Genomic DNA, 17762 nt, shown 5'->3' on the forward strand with positions numbered 1-17762 from the left:
AACAGGCATTCATTTAAGTGCTGATGGTACTAATAGGCATTCATTTAAGTGCTAATGGTACTAATAGGAATACTGATAACATCAAAAAAGTACTTGCATTTGATAATGTTCCACAATAAAGTTTTGTAGCAACTGTTTTAAAACTTGGAGATTATTTTGCTTGCTAGTTGTGAATCAGAGTTAGAAATCTGCACTTGTCTAACTTGTTCTCATTAAGAACAAAAACTAGCTTGACCTGAACAATCACATTAGAAAGCACTAGCTCAAACAAGAATTTCACTTTTCCAGATATTGAGCTATGGGACTTTTATAGCTCTGAAAGTTTTGTAAAAATTATTTAAAAACTTATTTAACTGAGAGAAAAAAATGTTAGTTTCTTCCATTTTCAACACCAAGAACTGTTATGACAGCTTTAATAGAAATGTCGATGATTTCAGGACAACAGGAGAATCAGAAAGTGGAATGAACAGAGATGGTTCTGCACCCTTTGACCTTACTCCTCAGTCAGAATTTGTTGTTATGGATAACTTCAGTTTGGAAAGAAAACTTCTGGTTCAGGTGAGTATTTGACTTTGTTTCTGTTTTAAAAGATTTTCTTTCGAGGTATATTTTATACTGTTTAAAAGTTTTGCCCTTGTTTGAAATGCAGTATATATATTATCACATGTTCTGAGACGAAACTTGCAATATGTGTGCCTTTTGGGATCAGAGCATGTCTGATACCAATACTGGGACACTTATAATTACTTTCCAAGGTTTGTTTAACATTAGTCACCAAAAATGGTCTGGGCAAAAATCTGAAATTCCATTTACCAGCGGTATCCAAAGTTACAACGAGGCATGTAGCTTAATGATGACTGCATTATGCACCAGAATTTGGTTACTTTTACCTGCTTTCTTCAATCCATTACATGCTCGGAGAACATTGGCTACCTTACATCCAGCCCTCTCATATACCTCACATCCAGCCCTCTGATGTTAGTCTGTCTGACCATCCCCAGAGAATATTTATAGGTTACTGCATTTGTATGGGAAAATATGAATGAGTGTTTTGGATGGAATACTGTATGACCTTGGGAGTGCAGTATATCCATCCGTCAAAACGAGTTCATATTTTCCCGTACAAATGCAGTAACCTTTTTATTATATGCTCATTTTCTTATTCTGCCTAAGGTTTAATTATATAAACAAAATACACTACAAGAAACAACATAAATGAATATATGCCATATTCCAAACTAAAAACACAAGCACAGATTTATCATTACACAACAACATAATTAATGTGCACATAACTCTGCCCAGATAAATTTGAACTTAGTCACATGATCGACATAACTTTTGAAAGAAAATGGCATGTCTAGTTAAAATTGAAATTTGCAGTCATATTGTGAATGAATATGCATTGTAACAATGAAAGTTTGTGATTTTGGACTGGATTCATCTGTGCAAATTGTACATGAAATACATCGGATTGAAGCACCGTAGGAGAAGCGTGTTTACATCTGCAAGTGTGTTTGTTCTGTCTTTGACTATTTGAAATCATAATGTGGGAAATATATGAAGTCTATCAATTCCAATTATCAAAAGACGCTATTGAATTTAATGGTTATTTCATTTCATTTTGAGTACAGTAAGGAAGATGTAATTGCACTTGGAATATAGTCGAAATTACAGTACAATTTCAAAATGTTTAATCATGCTTGAGAACTCATGACATAGCTCATGTAATTCGAATTTGCAGAACTAAGAACGTACTTTTTGAGGAAATTCTGGACGTAAAACTGTAAGTATATTTTTTTGCCATTCTTATTACCAGCTAAAGGAGACAGTTTATGCCTTTATAGCTTGCATGTTATTTGTAGGTACCAAGCAATTTTATAAATCTGGTGTCTATTGCAAAATCTGAAACAATGTATCAAAAAGTTAATGTGGAATGTAGCAAAACAGTTGGTATGTTGCAGATCACGAAACATCTGCTTTAGTTCATTCGGAAACAAATTTAATCAACCAAAACATATTGCGCCTACTATGCGAATGTACATGATTTGTTTACAAAACAGTTCCTAATACACTGTTGGGTACACATGTCCTGCATGTGGGTGCAATATGAAGGTGTGCAATATCGTAAAATATTGAACGATTCTGATAATGTAAAGTTAACAGAGAAAAAAATGAGCATATAATAATATCAGTTTTTGTATTTGGTCACTTTCTCATGTACAGAGTCATGCTATTTGGTATGTAAATACATCTTAATATGTACAATACCCCTTTATCACACACTTTTGGGTGGGTCAGCATAAAAGTCATGTCTAGTTTCTTTTATATAGTATTACTTACATTTAACTCCCAGTGCATAGATTAGAATATAGACCCATATCTGCCAACCAACTATGAATCTGCTGATCCACGTCTGTGCTGCTCAAGGCATATGCAAAGGTAAATCAGTAAGAGGGGTGTATTGACCCTTTTGTGCTGGTGTACTTGTCACCCGATTACACCTCACTAGACACTTTAACATCCAAATGTAATTGTTGAAATTAGGCCTGAACTTCATTAAAATATGGGTATTAACTTGTTATAGATTTACAAGAGTCCTTAGGTGATAGAGTCAGGTTCACAAGATAATTCACTAACTGACCAAATAGATCCAAATTTGCATCTATAATTTAGAATGGACAATCACCTGTTGAGTGAATTATAAGAATTACCTGAATTATACAGTGTGACCCCGCTATAGTGCACTTCGTTATAATGCAAATTCAGATATAACATGGTCGTGGTGTGGCTCCTGAAATTTCATAGACATGTATTTTTCTTGTACACAAAAATTCTTTCTTGAAAGTACAGAAGAAAAAGTAAAAACTTTATTATCATTTTGGGGAAGAGATTGGCTATGAATAATACAAGACGAACGGGTGTGGCTCCTGAAATTTTGCATGTATTTTTCTCGTACACGAAAAAGTAGCTTTTTCTTCTTAAAAGTACGAAAAATAATGCATAAAAAGTTTATTCTGGGATCGCATAGGTCTTTGCCAATGTCACAAACTTGGATTGTTTTTCCTTATTGGTGGCAAAACATACCATGTGGCAATTTTTGTTTTATTGGTGATGTTGTTAGCTGTTTAAACTTTTATGTGCAACCATTGGTTTGGAGTGCAGAAATTCAGAGGCCCCATGAAAGGAAGCCACACACTGGATACAAAATGCATTGAAATTTATCTATTGTTACATAAACAAATTCTTTGTCCATATTGACAAACCATTTAAACAGTGCGTTGTTATATTATAATCCGCTTATCATGGCATTTAGCGTGAGTACTGTATGTTGTGAAATATACACTTTTTGTTGTTGACATTACTGGTAACGAAGATCAACCAGACGAGGTATTATCTTGTAATCTATCTTTCATCGGATTTTCAGCCACTCGCTAGTAATTAATATATTTACAAAGGCTGAGATTTGTATGTGGATGGTAAGTAAAATTCCTCTTCTTTTCACTCAGAATTAAATCCTTCAGAACACACATTTTCTGTAATAATCCCTGTCATCAAACCAGAACACCTGCATCTCTATCGTCCGTTGACCCTTTGTTAATTTTCAGACGCATGCGTGAAAGGCAGCATCACGCTGCTACCACAAATGTGAAGAAGAAAAAAAACCTACATCTTACTTATTGGTTTGTTCAGTAGGCATGGATTGACAGTAACTAGAATAGTACAAACAACAGCCAATTCCTTTTTAAAAATGTAAAATAGTTTGCTGAAATTTCAGAGAAAACAGATTACCTTTGAAGCACTGATTGTTATAAAAACGTACTTGAAAAAAAAATAAGTCTCAATCATGCAATACAATTATTTGATGTTGCCGCTGCAGTAAGAAATGAGCATTTGTTTGGTTATCCAAGGCTGTCCTTTAGCGGTGACTTCAATAACACATGCACCCTTCATCAAAGAAAGCTGACTACAATCTTTCAGTAAGACAAAGAACTTTTCATCAAAGGAAGTCAGTACCAGACTTAAATGAAAGTGATGGAATCTGATGGATTTTTGCATTTTCCAATGTGACTGGAACACGTTAATTGTGCCGTGAAAGTTTTCTTTTTGTAGGGAAAAAGGTTATGCTTACTAATGCTACTAATGGTGGCATAAAATGCAAACTAACTTTTACTGACTTGGACCGTACTTTAAAGTAAATGTGCTTCGTCATTCGTTACGTGATTGTGCTACATTTTCCCACTGAATTCAGACCAATATGAGCTGTGACAAAATTATTGAATATTTTAAAGCTGTGTGTGTGCATATTTTCGATGGAATCACTTGTATTGTGGATTCAATGTAAATGATGAGGTTTGCGGGTGAGTACACGGTGTTGATACTTTTCATACTATACATTAGACATGTATATATAAACAGTATTCACATTTATGTACCAATTCGTGGTTTTCAAAAATAAAGTAAAATATTATGTATGTCTTCTCTGTTTTCACTACTGGTGTATTTCTCATTTAATATGCATCAATTTAAGATGGTAACTGTGCCGATGAAGCACGTGTTTTACCGCTCTCATTTATTACCTACACCCCCTCCACACATTTTTTAAGGGTATGTGCATAATTTTCTTCAGCTAACTGACCTGGTTGCATATAACGTGGTTGGGTTCTATGGCTCCCAACGACTATGTTATAGTGGGGTCACACCGTACTAGTATATTGTTACTGAACTACACTCAACATCACCTTCACTAGTACAGGTGTAGTTTGGTTGATTCACATTGTGTATGCTATATTTGGGAAAATATTTCTCTTCAGGATTCTGCAGAGCTGCGTGAACTATGGTACTTAATGATGGATAAAACGATGGGTGTAGAATTCCAAAACTACCGCATTAGACTGCGTACATATCAGAGCTGCATTGTGGGAAATAAGCTGGTTGACTGGTTGATTCATCAAGATAAAGTAGCAAACAGGTAGAATTTATTTTATCTTTGCCAAATTTAATTTAGAGTTGTTCCAGATAAGTATATATAGGTGGTAGGGATCAAAAAGCATTAGTATAAATTATTATTAATCAATACCATTCTTCTAATGCAACTATAAGCATCCTTCTTCATCTTATCATTATTACAGTCATTGGTGTATAACCAACAATAACAGTGTTTCAGTCTACAGTGGAATAAAAGCTTCGTAACACACCAATGAATGCAACCCACCTTTGATTTGTCAAATGTCTGAATTTGATACTGTAAAATCATCGGTATAACCAGACCTGCTAACCCTGACGATTTTGGCATGAATTTCATGTCTCAAGATAGTCATTCATGGATTCACACCACATGCAAACAAATAAAAAATTCCCGTTTTTAATTAGCTTAAATTAGGAATAAAATAACCTTTATCCCATTAAATGCTAGTCACGATATTAGCAGTAGTCACTGGTGCCAATAACATTAGCAATGTTAGCAGAACTATATCCAATTGTTGCAGTTTGCCCTGTAGCAAGCATTTTAAAGTATTTAATCTATATTAAGAACAGAAGTTTTCCAAATACTTGTGAAGGAAACTGGAGCTCAACTGGAATTTTAAAAGAAATTGCGCATGTACATACTCATAGCAACTTTTTTGTTTTAAACAAACACTAAATGAAGACAGCTTTTTCAACTGTGTGAATTTGTGAGATATTGAAAAAAAATATCATATAATGTAATTTGCTTGAGTTCATTTTTTTTTTTGCACATGTACCAACACCACTAATCATTAACCATTTGACATTTGTCTTTTATATTAATACCATTTTGTAATTAAGCTACACCACAGGGGCTTGTATCATTGTAATTAAGCTACACCACAGGGGCTTGTATCATTGTAATTAAGCTACACCACAGGGGCTTGTATCATTGTAATTAAGCTGCACCACAGGGGCTTGTATCATTGTAATTAAGCTACACCACAGGGGCTTGTATCATTGTAATTAAGCTGCACCACAGGGGCTTGTATCATTGTAATTAAGCTACACCACAGGGGCTTGTATCATTGTAATTAAGCTACACCACAGGGGCTTGTATCATTGTAATTAAGCTGCACCACAGGGGCTTGTATCATTGTAATTAAGCTACACCACAGGGGATTGTATCATTGTAATTAAGCTGCACCACAGGGGCTTGTATCATTGTAATTAAGCTACACCACAGGGGCTTGTATCATTGCATACAATTTAACTCTCAGTAATACACATATGTATGACTGACAGTTAAATTGTAATCAATGATATGAGCCCCTGTGAGCTACACTATAGTTAAAATGTTTTCACCTTCAAGAAAAAAGAAATGTATTCCACAAAAAGTGAAGTACAGATTGGCATACCCCAAAAATTGGCCTTGCATTCAGCAATCAAACATCAGTGTACATTGTGCTTTTTTTGCACACAGTGTTCCACGAATTTTAGAATTGGGAATGTGCACAGTGGCTCATATTGTTGTTTACAATTTATCTGTCATACATGTACTATATAACAATATTATATAGTACTTTTATGACAGATAAATTGTAAACTGGGATTTGGCAAGTGGCCAAAACTATATGTAAAAGCACACTGCTTGCCAAAAAGCAAATAGATATTGGAAAAATTAAGAGCTCCAGTATATTTCAGCTCTGGAATACTTGAAGCCACCTACTCAAGTCCTGCAAGCCAACAGTGCTGAAGCATTGTTTGTGAGTTTTCTTGTTCAACATAACCTGCCTGTATCTGCTTGAGATTAGCAACATTAACTGTGAAAGAGTATTTTCTATCATGAGGAAAATAAGGCAGTCTTTAGAACCTATTTAGGTGCTGAAAATCGGCAACAATTTTAGTCACCAAGATCACACACCAGGCAAAAAGCCTGAACAGTTGGGAAAACAAATTTTCCATACCCCAATAGAGGAAGTTCACAGCATCATATCACGACAAATAGCGTGGAGTTTGCATATATCAGTAAATTTGGCTGCAAATAAATTTGTACCTTTAATTAGTATAAATAATGTGTTCTAGTTTTATTTTTGGATTTTCTTATAATGGAGTACTGACCATCAAAGTGGTTTGAGCTAGTGTCATGGTATAATTTTTCATTAATTGTGTTCAAAGTCACTAATTTTTATCCCACTTTTCACTAGTTAGACCACCATAGCTCTCATTGTAACACCACTGTCAACAAATTTTATTCCTAGCTGTGATTTGAAAAGGTGTTTCTGGATATGTGGTTGTTCATGGTAGTGCTATTAACAAATATCCACTTTAGCCAGTCACTGAATGTAACAATAAAATCACCATTAACGTCATCAAACCTCAAATTCAAAATTGTCATCTTCAAATTATTAATTTACAGCAATGTAACCATTTTTTTTTAATGGTAAAGTTGCATTGAACAAAGCAAGAATTACATCAAATTTATCATGCAGATCCTTATACGTGTAACTACATTGTCATATCAGGAAATGTGTGCTTTATTAAAGGTATTCAAGTCAATCTTTATACATGAAACAAGATTGTCATTTCAGGAAACGTTTTCCTTATAAAGTCTATTCCTGAACCCCAGCTGAGTCATATCAAAGACTTATTTTAAGAAATGGTACTAGTAGCTGCCTAGCTAGGCACTCAGCATTAAGAGGTTAGTGTTAGGACTGGTTGGCCTGGTGTCAGGATAATGTAACTGGGTGGGGCATCATGCTACATGTTTGCGGCATGATGCCTCGGTGCTAGACATCAATATAAAATGCCACACTGCAGACTTCGTAGCAATATGACTGAAAGTTTTTTAAAGCTACGTTAAAATCCAAATCACACACACAAAACAAATCATGTCAGCATATCAAAATGAATGCAACACATATTGCAAATTATATTTTTAAACTTCACCCTTGTTTCATCATTAAATTCCTCTGATATTCAGAAGCTTCCCAGCAATGTTTCAAATGGAAGGCAGAGTTTTCAGTCGTAAAATACATCCTGTATATTGTGTTAATATTTGGTATAGTGTACAATGAACGCTGTCAGATAGAAACCCATTGTAGTTGGAACTCGTGTCAAATCTGAACAAAGTCCATTTAGTCCTGCTCCAGTAAATTGACTTTCTGCTCTTAATTGGATCTTTTCCCCTTTATTCTCTAGCCAGATTGCAGGGTTTATTCTGATTTCTTTATATGTTTTCATGCAAGTGACATCTAATTTTTAATTGGATTCAAGCTGTTGCTATGCAGCAATGCACATCGGTTGTGTTGTCAGGAGACCATTTTGTGTAACTCTGAGTCCCAATAGATATTGGGCTTTGATATTTGGGATTTGGGCACTTGCAGTTTTGGATGGGATAATATCCCTGCACTCACTCAAGGTAAACACTGGCTATGATCAGCCCCTGCATCATTTCAACATATCAAGTAGTAAATGTTTATTCAGAAATCTTGACAATGCAATCTATAATTTATGATGCAGTCTGTCAGTGCAGCTTGTAATTGACAATACATCCTCTTGATTGGTCAGTTTTGAATAAGATTTTTATGCAGTCAAGTAAAGTTTCATGGCAAGGGAATCTAGTCTATATTGCAACCATCTTATGCCAGTCTGTCTCACATACTGGAAATCAAAAAACTCGGAGTTTTAGTTTGAGGTTGAAAACTCAGAGCTTGAGTTTGAGATTGAAAACTCTGAGCTTGAGTTTGAGGTTGAAACTCAGAGCTTGAGTTTGAGGTTGGAAACTCAGAGCTTGAGTTTCAGGTTGAAAACTCGGAGCTTGAGTTTCAGGTTGAAAACTCAGAGCTTGAGTTTCAGGTTGAATTTCAGCCACAGATACTTATTAGAAACAAAATCTTAAAATCTTAAGATCAAAAGGTTTATGATACTCAGGTCAGGAACAACTTATAATGCATTATTATTATTATTATTTAAAATAGGATCCAGGCAGTAGCTATAGGTCAGGCATTGATAGATGCCGACTACCTTGAGCCTGTGGGTCACCAGGACACACCATTCAGGGACGACTTCAGCTTGTATAAGCCTACAGAGGTATGGGATATAAAATATCAAACCTACTATTCTCTACATTGGCAGTAGAATTTCTTAGATCAATCTAGGATTCCAGATTCATATATTATTCCTCCAAGTCTGTGTATACTGATGTCTGACACCTAGTCAGTTTTACAAAAGTTTCAGCAAGTTCTTTTTGGTGGTTTTGAAGTACATGTATACACATGCATATACTTTAAAAACAGCACCAAGAACTTAATGGAAATTTCATCAAGTTCCTAAACATAAACCTAATCTTACAGAGGTCTGTCAATATAAAGTGCCTCATTATACTTATGCTCTTTCTAATAATATGTTAACTTATGGATCCCACTAACTCCATCACATTTTGGGCAATGCTTTTCCTGATTTCTTACTAAAATACACATATACAGTTTGAAAAATCTTGAATTTGAAGATTGCTTTGTAAACGACTTGAGTTTTCAGAAAGTCAGCCTTATTCTTGATTATTTTTTAAGTTAATGAAAAGCTTCTTTAGCATTTCCCAAAACTACATTAATTTATTTTAAGAAATTCAAAACACTATATTTAGATTCATAAGTACGGTCATTTGCATATTTGCCCCAAATAACAAATAAAATTGGTTGCATCAAATGACAAACAAAATGGGATTTATCAGATGGAGTAGTGTCCCTTTGCTGTAGTAGCACACTAATTAGTTTCTTATTTACCTTTACTTTTGTTCCTAGTCATGTAGTGATAAGCAGAGTAACATAATTTCCATAAAATTATAAATCTTCTCCTTGAAAAGGCCTTGCAAAACCATTCCCTGGTGTCAAATAAACCATGATACACTATGAGTGGCCTGTGAATTTCAGAGGTCACTAGAATATACATCTTAACTTGCCATGGGTCATTAATCTACTTTTTTTCCACACTGACCAATAGCATATGTTGCTTGCCAAAACAGCCACTTGAAGAAAGAGGGGTTATTGTTAAATTCAGTTTACCAGTTAGAGAGCTCATTATGTGACCTGCTATGTGTTCATTATAGCAACATCACTGATGTTAACATGCCCAAATTCAAATAAATTCTAGTGTTTGAATGGTTTAAATTGGGAGAACTTATATTTGATACAAGACACTGTCAGTTGAGACCACTTCAATTATGAAATGTCTTCCTTGGTAAATGTAACATGCAGTCTGTTTGGATTAGTTTCTTTCAGCTGCATCCAGTCAGATACAAGAGTGGTAGAAACTATGTTACTAGCTACTTATGCCATGGATCAGTGTGAAACAAAGTGGATAAATGATTCTTTGCTCGCAAAGATTCAGAACATTAACCATTTTTTGATGTGTGTCAGAGATCAGTTGTTATAATATTATGAATTCAGCCGAATTTGCAGAATCACATTTAATAGTCAGATCAGCTAGAATTGATCTTATCATGTAAGAGATCTTTTTATGTATATTTGTAATATTTACTGTTTTCAATCCTCTGGGAGAATGAAGTAAAATAGTAAATACTACTATTTTTTGTTGGTTTTTAGCTATCACTGATGGAGCCCATTTCAGCACCTGAGCCAGAGCAGGCACGGTCCAAGTCCGAGGACAGTGTTCCAAAATGGCTTCAGGAAATTGAAACATCCATTGTAGATGCTGGTAATATATATATAATGATCAGTTATAATATGGACCTATATTAAGATGAAGTTATTAAATTTTATAAGCAAATGGAATGTAATAATAGAAACAAAACAAAAATATGCTTTGGAGTATAAAAATCGGCTTAATATAAGTTAGGTTTTATTATTTTTAGGCCTGTTTTTTGTATTACATGTCCTCAAGGAGAAGAAGCATGATGACAAAGTTGCTAATCCACTAATCTGAGATCATTAAATATACAGATAGAAGACCAAAACCTCAACCCTTAAAATACTTTGGTCCAGTCAAAATTTCCAGTTTGCTGTCATAAGGTAACAAATGGACTTGTGTCATATTTATTTAATAAAACATGATGACGTCATAGATAATTGAAACATTTATTGTGTTAAGTGAGTACGTTCCAAGACCCTGTACATGATGAGGTATAATCAATGCTAGCTTCATAAATGACCATGTGCTCTTTCATGCATTAGGTAAATAAGGGTGATCATTGTCAAAACAGTAGCATATATGCCTGATACCCTTAACGACAAATTTTGATACTGATAAAATTATTAGGGTATCAGACTACTGCTACTTGGCAGGTTCAAAAAGTGTGTTGGCTGACACAGTGATTATAACAGGTAACAGATATTAGTTTTAATTTTAGGTTTGGTTGATATAAAACATTAACTGTATTATGAGGTGACGACTGAAAAGCTGTGGAAAGTTCATGTAAGGTGTGCAGCTACCACCAATATGTCAGAGATTAGATGATGACAAGAAAGAGCTCAGTCATGCATTGTATGTCCATTCATCTGCATATACACACATGGAAAATAGTATAGATGCATGAGAACTTTATGAAGTAAATCCTCAATAAATTTAAAAACAATTAGTCAAGATCCTGGCATTCAATCCAGTTACGTATTCCATCCATTCATTAAATCTTGTTCCTTGAAAAACTTTGAAGGCTTTGGTACATGCAGCAGTTAATTAGAGTTATCCAAGCTGTAACTTTTATACACGCTGAAATGTAAAAGAACAACTAATATGTGTCCACATGTCCATCAAGTTTTGTTGTTTATGCACAATGAAGTTTAAAGGGATAAAATCAATTTGTACCCACAGATCCTTCAAGTTTTATCATTTACATACTTTAAAATCTAAAGGAATAACATCAATTTGTTTCCACAGGTCTATCAAGTTTTGTTGTTTATGCACAATGAAGTTTAAAGGAATAAAATCAATTTGTATCCACAGATCCTTCAAGTTTTATTATTTATGCACGATGAAATGTAAATGATCAAATACAGTTTGTGTCCACAGATCTCTAAAGATTTTTGTTTATATACAACAAAATATAAAGGAACAAAATCAATTTGTGTCCACTAATCTGTCAAGTTTTATTTTTTATATACAATGTGAAGTAAAGGAACAAGATCAAATTGTGTTAACAGATCCTTTAAGCTTCAGTATTTATACACAATAAACTGTAAAGGAACAAAATCAGTTTGTGTCCACTAATATGTCAAGTTTTATTTTTTATACACAATGTGAAGTAAAGAAACAAGATCAAATTGTGTTCGCAGATCATTTAAGCTTCAGTGTTTATACACAATAATCTGTAAAGGAACAAAATCAATTTGTGTCCACTAATCTGTCAAGTTTTATTTTTTATACACAATGTGAAGTAAAAGGAACAAGATCAAATTGTGTTCACAGATCCTTTAAGTTTATTTCATTGTTTATACACAGTGAAATGTAAAGGAACAAAATTATTTTGCGTCCACAGATCCTTTAAGCTTCAATAATTCCAATTTTTATGAATTGACTGCATTTTCTATGCTTTGATTGGATGTAACTGGTCACGTGATACTGATCTGGATTTTTTTACACATCGATAAATTCTGCAAACTACTTTTGGTTCCCTGTTAGCCGGTTCATTTGATGTGAAGTTTTATCTATATCAATGCCTTAAACCCTAATAATAATAACAACAAGCTCCCATCCACCCACTCCTGTGATTTCCGATCAAAAATGACATGCCCTAACTTAAAATCCATCATTAGAAGTTAAAAGAATGTAAATGCACAGACCTTCCAGCACTCCACCACTCACCCATTTTGCCAAAGAAGGCATACTGCAGGCTTTAGAAGCCAGTCTTCGGAAATTATTGCATTTTACCTTGACAACATGTTACAGCAGCTGTTATTAAAGGTCAGGGTCATGTGTCAACCAAGGGATGACACTAAAAATGGACACGATTTTCCTTTTGAAAGATTGAAATGCATAGAAAGTAAAAACAACATGTGCCATACACAAGCATAATTTACAAAACAAATTATATTAAAATAATGATCATAATTGTATATCAGTATGACATTCTACCCAGTATCACTGTATACAGAATCGATGAATCTTGGCTAGCGAAGGTAGGGCTATGTTTTCTATAGCAGTTGAGAGGCTAATGAAAGAAAATTTTGATGTACATAAAAGTGAACGTTTTGTTAGTTAAATCTTCTCATTGGATGTTAGGAAAAAAGTACATTGGAATTATAAGGATTAAATGATCATGGTTGGGTATTTATGGCTGTGTAAATTTTACCTAATCACTCTCAAAGTTTACATAAAGTCCTTCGGACTTTATTTACTTTGGGAGTGATTAGGTAAAATTTACACATCCATAAATACCCAACCATGATCATTTAATCCTATATTGTTTATACACAATGTGATGTAAAGGAACAAGATCAAATTGTGTTCACAGATCATTTAAGCTTCAGTGTTTATACACAATAATCTGTAAAGGAACAAAATCAATTTGTGTCCACTAATCTGTCAAGTTTTATTTTTTATACACAATGTGAAGTAAAAGGAACAAGATCAAATTGTGTTCACAGATCCTTGAAGCTTCAGTGTTTATACACAATGTGATGTAAAGGAACAAAATCAATTTGTATCCACAGATCCATCAAAAGACAATCATGAGTTTCGTGTTAGCACTGACATGTGTGAGGAATATTTTGGAGCCAAACTGGACAGTTTTGGTCGAAAAATCAGCATGCAGGGTGAAACAGTAGTACCAAAGAAGATATCAGCTGAAACAGGTAAGGAACATTTCTTTATGAATCCATTGTTTAACTGGCAGGGCATGAATTTTTTAAAATTCTGCCTTGGCAGAACCTAAACATAGTGATCACTTTGGCCTTCGTAGAGATGTCCATCCTGGAGTAATGTCAGTGTTAAAGTTTTTAGATTATGATCTGTGTTGAGTTATTTACTTTTTATCTGAAAAAATTATGCAGGCTTGAACAAGAATGGGTCTTGTGTTAGATCCAGACCTGCCAACTCTAGATTTTGCAGTAAGTCTTATGAAAATTACCCTTAAAATACAAACTAACGGCATACTAGTAAAAACTATGGAAAAATGATTGTTGCTGATAAATCTGTTTTTCGTTTGGATCCTGGTTTCATCTTAGAATTTGTGAAATTAGTCAGGGAACCAGACTAACTTTACAGCAGCACCCCAAACGCTATAAACTGCACATATTTGCTCATGCGAAACATCAGCATGATCAAACTGTTGATTATAGAAATTTTACAAATGGTGTCCAGAAAACGATGCATGTTTAAGACACCATTAATACTGGCTGCCATACATAGCCTATCGGGTACTGAAAAATGGCATTAAATCCAACAACAACAACAACAACATCACTGGAGAAATGGTCACTGTGTTTGTTTATACTTTATATCTTTCATGTCAGTTACACAAATTATGTCAGCTTATATTACACACTTTTAATTTCTTAGATACTTGCACTGTGTGATTCTCAGGCATACAAAGTAAAAAATGGAAAACACTGAGAAAACCATTAACATTGGAAAAGTGATCCTCTTCTATTACTGCTAATGGTTCTTTGGGCTGTCGTGAAAAGAATATTACTGCTATTGTCTTTTGGCTAGCATCTTGTGGGCAAATGGCAGCGTTCAGAAGTGGTTTATATGAAAAGCTATATGAGCTTCATTCCTGTTTTATGTTCTTGTTTTAATATCAGTCTGCAGATGTATTGAACTTTGTGTTCAGATAGAATTTCAGAGGAAACATTTATTGAAATTAATTCTTGGAGTCATTAATTAGTTCTTGGAGTCATTAAGTTTTCATTTGACTAGACTAAATCCACATTTTGGGATTATTGTAAATTCATTCAGAGAAGTTTTGGTCATTGCCATTGCGATTCATCAAGACTGTTGACATTTCATTACATTGAAGGATACTGGTACATCAGCACATTCAGGACCTGGAATTCATTCCAGACATTAGATTTTTTTGGACTTACAAAAGAACTATTTAGGATTGTTTTGGATTTAATTCATTATACTGTAAGTTCCTCCTAAATTTTAATTTTATAACTTGAAGAATTAAATTATTTAATAAACTATTGCAAAGTTTGTTGGTTTTCTTCTTGCTGTTATTTAGTGTAAGACCATAGAGTCATAACAATGAAATAGGGATTAGATGATCTAGGGGTGTGACAAAGATATATTTGGAAAGGGCGTGAGCTTTGAGGAATATGATCCAGTGCAGTATGTGGCAGCAAATGTTGTTGTTGTGGGCTTCAGTCATCAAATAATTCAATTTAGACACAGGCCCAGGGCTGGTGACTTTAAAAAAATCACTAGCCCTGACTGAAATTAAACAAGCCTGGACTCCAAATTCCATATGCCCAAAATTTTCTTTTTTTATTTTTGCCACACAATCTTGCAATTGCTACAATTATAATAACAATTCAATAGGGTTCGGTAGGGGTTTGAAGGTAATGCAGATGTCATTAGTGTTCATAAGTACACTCAATAGAGACTCAATGGTCATTGTCTTCAAACTTCTTTATAAGTTTGCAGTATGTGCAAAGAATTATCCCACCCCATGCCAATTTTATTTGCTGGTAAAACTCGACCAAGAGTTCTGAACCTACTTTTGTTGGGCTTTGCTGACAGCCAGTTGCTGCCTAAGTCATCTTCAAAAATGAATCACACTTGAACACTATTCTGACTATTCAGATGATCATGCTTTGTGTTGAAATCCAACTACAAAGCTGTTCACAGACTTGTCAGAAATCTATAATACATATGGCTTAAACATTCTCGTTCATGGCAATGATATACAGTGTGCATTATTATGTATTGTACATTAATAAATATTGCCTGTTATATAAATTACACCACTTTGTACCAGCAACGTAAAATATTGTTTAAGGTTTCTTAGTATGAAAAATTATTTTCCACTTAAATAATTATGTGTTTTCTCATTAATCAGGGGCAGGAGCAGATGAACCTTTCGCAAGACAAGCTTCAGTAGGAGCTGGTTTGTTAGAGGATGCCCTTAATGGTATGTCTCATTCTTTTGATGCTCAATTTCTGTCAAGAATTTAACACTTGTGTACTCACAGAATGGGAGTTAATTGTGGCCAGTTAAGTTGAAGTTTTATGCACTTTTTGTATGTGCTAAATTTTTCACTGATATATTGTAATCATTATCAAACTCCTTTGTATTTCAAAAGAAAACAGAAGCATAAATTCTGAAACAAAGAACTAAGCTTTTGTTTTTGCATTGATGCTTTTTCTGCAAGATCAGTTTTATATTGTATAGCCCTTTACTCTGGTCATTACCTACTGATAATGTACTGTGGACTAAGGTACAACCAATATGTTTCCAGGTTCAGCAGTATCTCTTTTGCATGCCTAAATATTTCATTTAGGTAACATCTGTTACTGTTCTTCTTAAGATATTTGCTTATTGAATGGCCAGTGTTAGATACTTTCACATTTTAGGCTGACCACCCCTAGAAAACAAAATGGTTATTCCTTATGGCTGAAACTGCATGTTATCGAAATGCTTCTTAACTTTCTAATTCTAATTATTATCAATAATTATCTTTTTTGTCTTGAGAACATAGTTCACCATGCAAGGGTAAGCCTGTTTCTTGTTAATTTGACATTTTGTAAAAGAAAATGTTAGTTTTGTGGGGGGAAAAAATTTGGGGAACATTTCTGGCACAATAATACTTAGTTACCCACATGGCATTTTCTGCTGACTTGGCTGTTTTATAGCTATTTTCTCCCCATGTGGCACCTAAGATTCAACCCAGCTTTCTAGAAAGGTTGTCTGATGAAATAATTTAATTTTAATCTTCTTTATTAAACACTGATTACATCCAGTAACATTGATTACATTTCACAGGCAAAGGATTTTACTCGGGTTGCCAGGATACAAATGTGAATTTGTTTTCATTACATGACTCGTAACTGCACTTTTCAAAGTTAACAATTATAAGTATCTTCAAGAAACACCTTATACTTTATGTGTCTTCAATAAATTTCACTGCCAATAAAGAAATCACATGAGAAGCCATTGCTTTTCACATATAATAACCCCATTAATTATATCCCATTAACTGACTCAGTGACACATAAAGCAACAAGTAATAAAAATCTGTAATTATTTATTAGCTTTTCTTTTCTCTTGTAGGTAGGTCTCTATTTATCCAAATATCAATTTGCATTTAGATTTTTTAGTTAATGTTATGAATAGTGGATGATACAACATACTTCTAGTACTTTTATATTTCAGTGATTGCAGAAGTATTTCTTTTAGCATGAACAATCAGCAGTAATTTCTACTCTGAATTAAAATATTTGTCTTTTTATTGTATGCTGAATTGCATTATTGAGAACAGCCCAGAATAGCATATTTATCTGTCATGGAGGGGAAAAAATCCAAAGGAATATTCAGTGATATTGTGTTTTTTATTTTACATCTCAGTCTGTTATGTTAGAAAGAAATTTTTGCTTGTTAATCAGAGATGTTTGTTTTAATTACACATAACAATATTCCACACCATTCATTGTGTGTTGCATTGCCTACTGCATGTTCCCAATTGAAAGTCTAAGCTTGTAGTGTGAACAGTCCTTAATATGTTGCAGTGAATAGGTCCCTGCAACATCTTATTCATGATGTTAATGATGGTGATTAATTAATTTATTTATTACACTATATAATAAACCAGTTTCAAGGGAAAAGAAAGACATTTATTTTGGAAACTATCTGTAGCAAA

The 17762-nt window shown here is 33.9% G+C and overlaps 1 protein-coding gene across 7 annotated transcripts in view; it reads left to right on the forward strand.

Annotated features, from left to right (window-relative positions):
* The window catches only part of LOC149783441 (1-phosphatidylinositol 3-phosphate 5-kinase-like), a 166982-nt gene that overhangs the window by 14649 nt on the left and 134571 nt on the right, over window positions 1–17762 (forward strand). For all 7 annotated transcript variants that reach the window (XM_089931676.1, XM_089931681.1, XM_089931678.1 and 4 more), the window contains exons 7-12: window positions 438–558; window positions 4815–4972; window positions 8928–9039; window positions 10551–10662; window positions 13614–13754; window positions 15965–16036. In XM_089931676.1, coding sequence (XP_089787802.1) covers window positions 438–558; window positions 4815–4972; window positions 8928–9039; window positions 10551–10662; window positions 13614–13754; window positions 15965–16036 — 716 coding nt within the window. The remainder of the gene's footprint in view (window positions 1–437; window positions 559–4814; window positions 4973–8927; window positions 9040–10550; window positions 10663–13613; window positions 13755–15964; window positions 16037–17762) is intronic.

This window comes from Sinohyriopsis cumingii, chromosome 14, assembly GCF_028554795.1.
Source record: "Sinohyriopsis cumingii isolate HCF-2022 chromosome 14, ASM2855479v2, whole genome shotgun sequence".
In the NCBI taxonomy this organism is placed as follows: Eukaryota; Metazoa; Mollusca; class Bivalvia; order Unionida; family Unionidae; genus Sinohyriopsis; species Sinohyriopsis cumingii.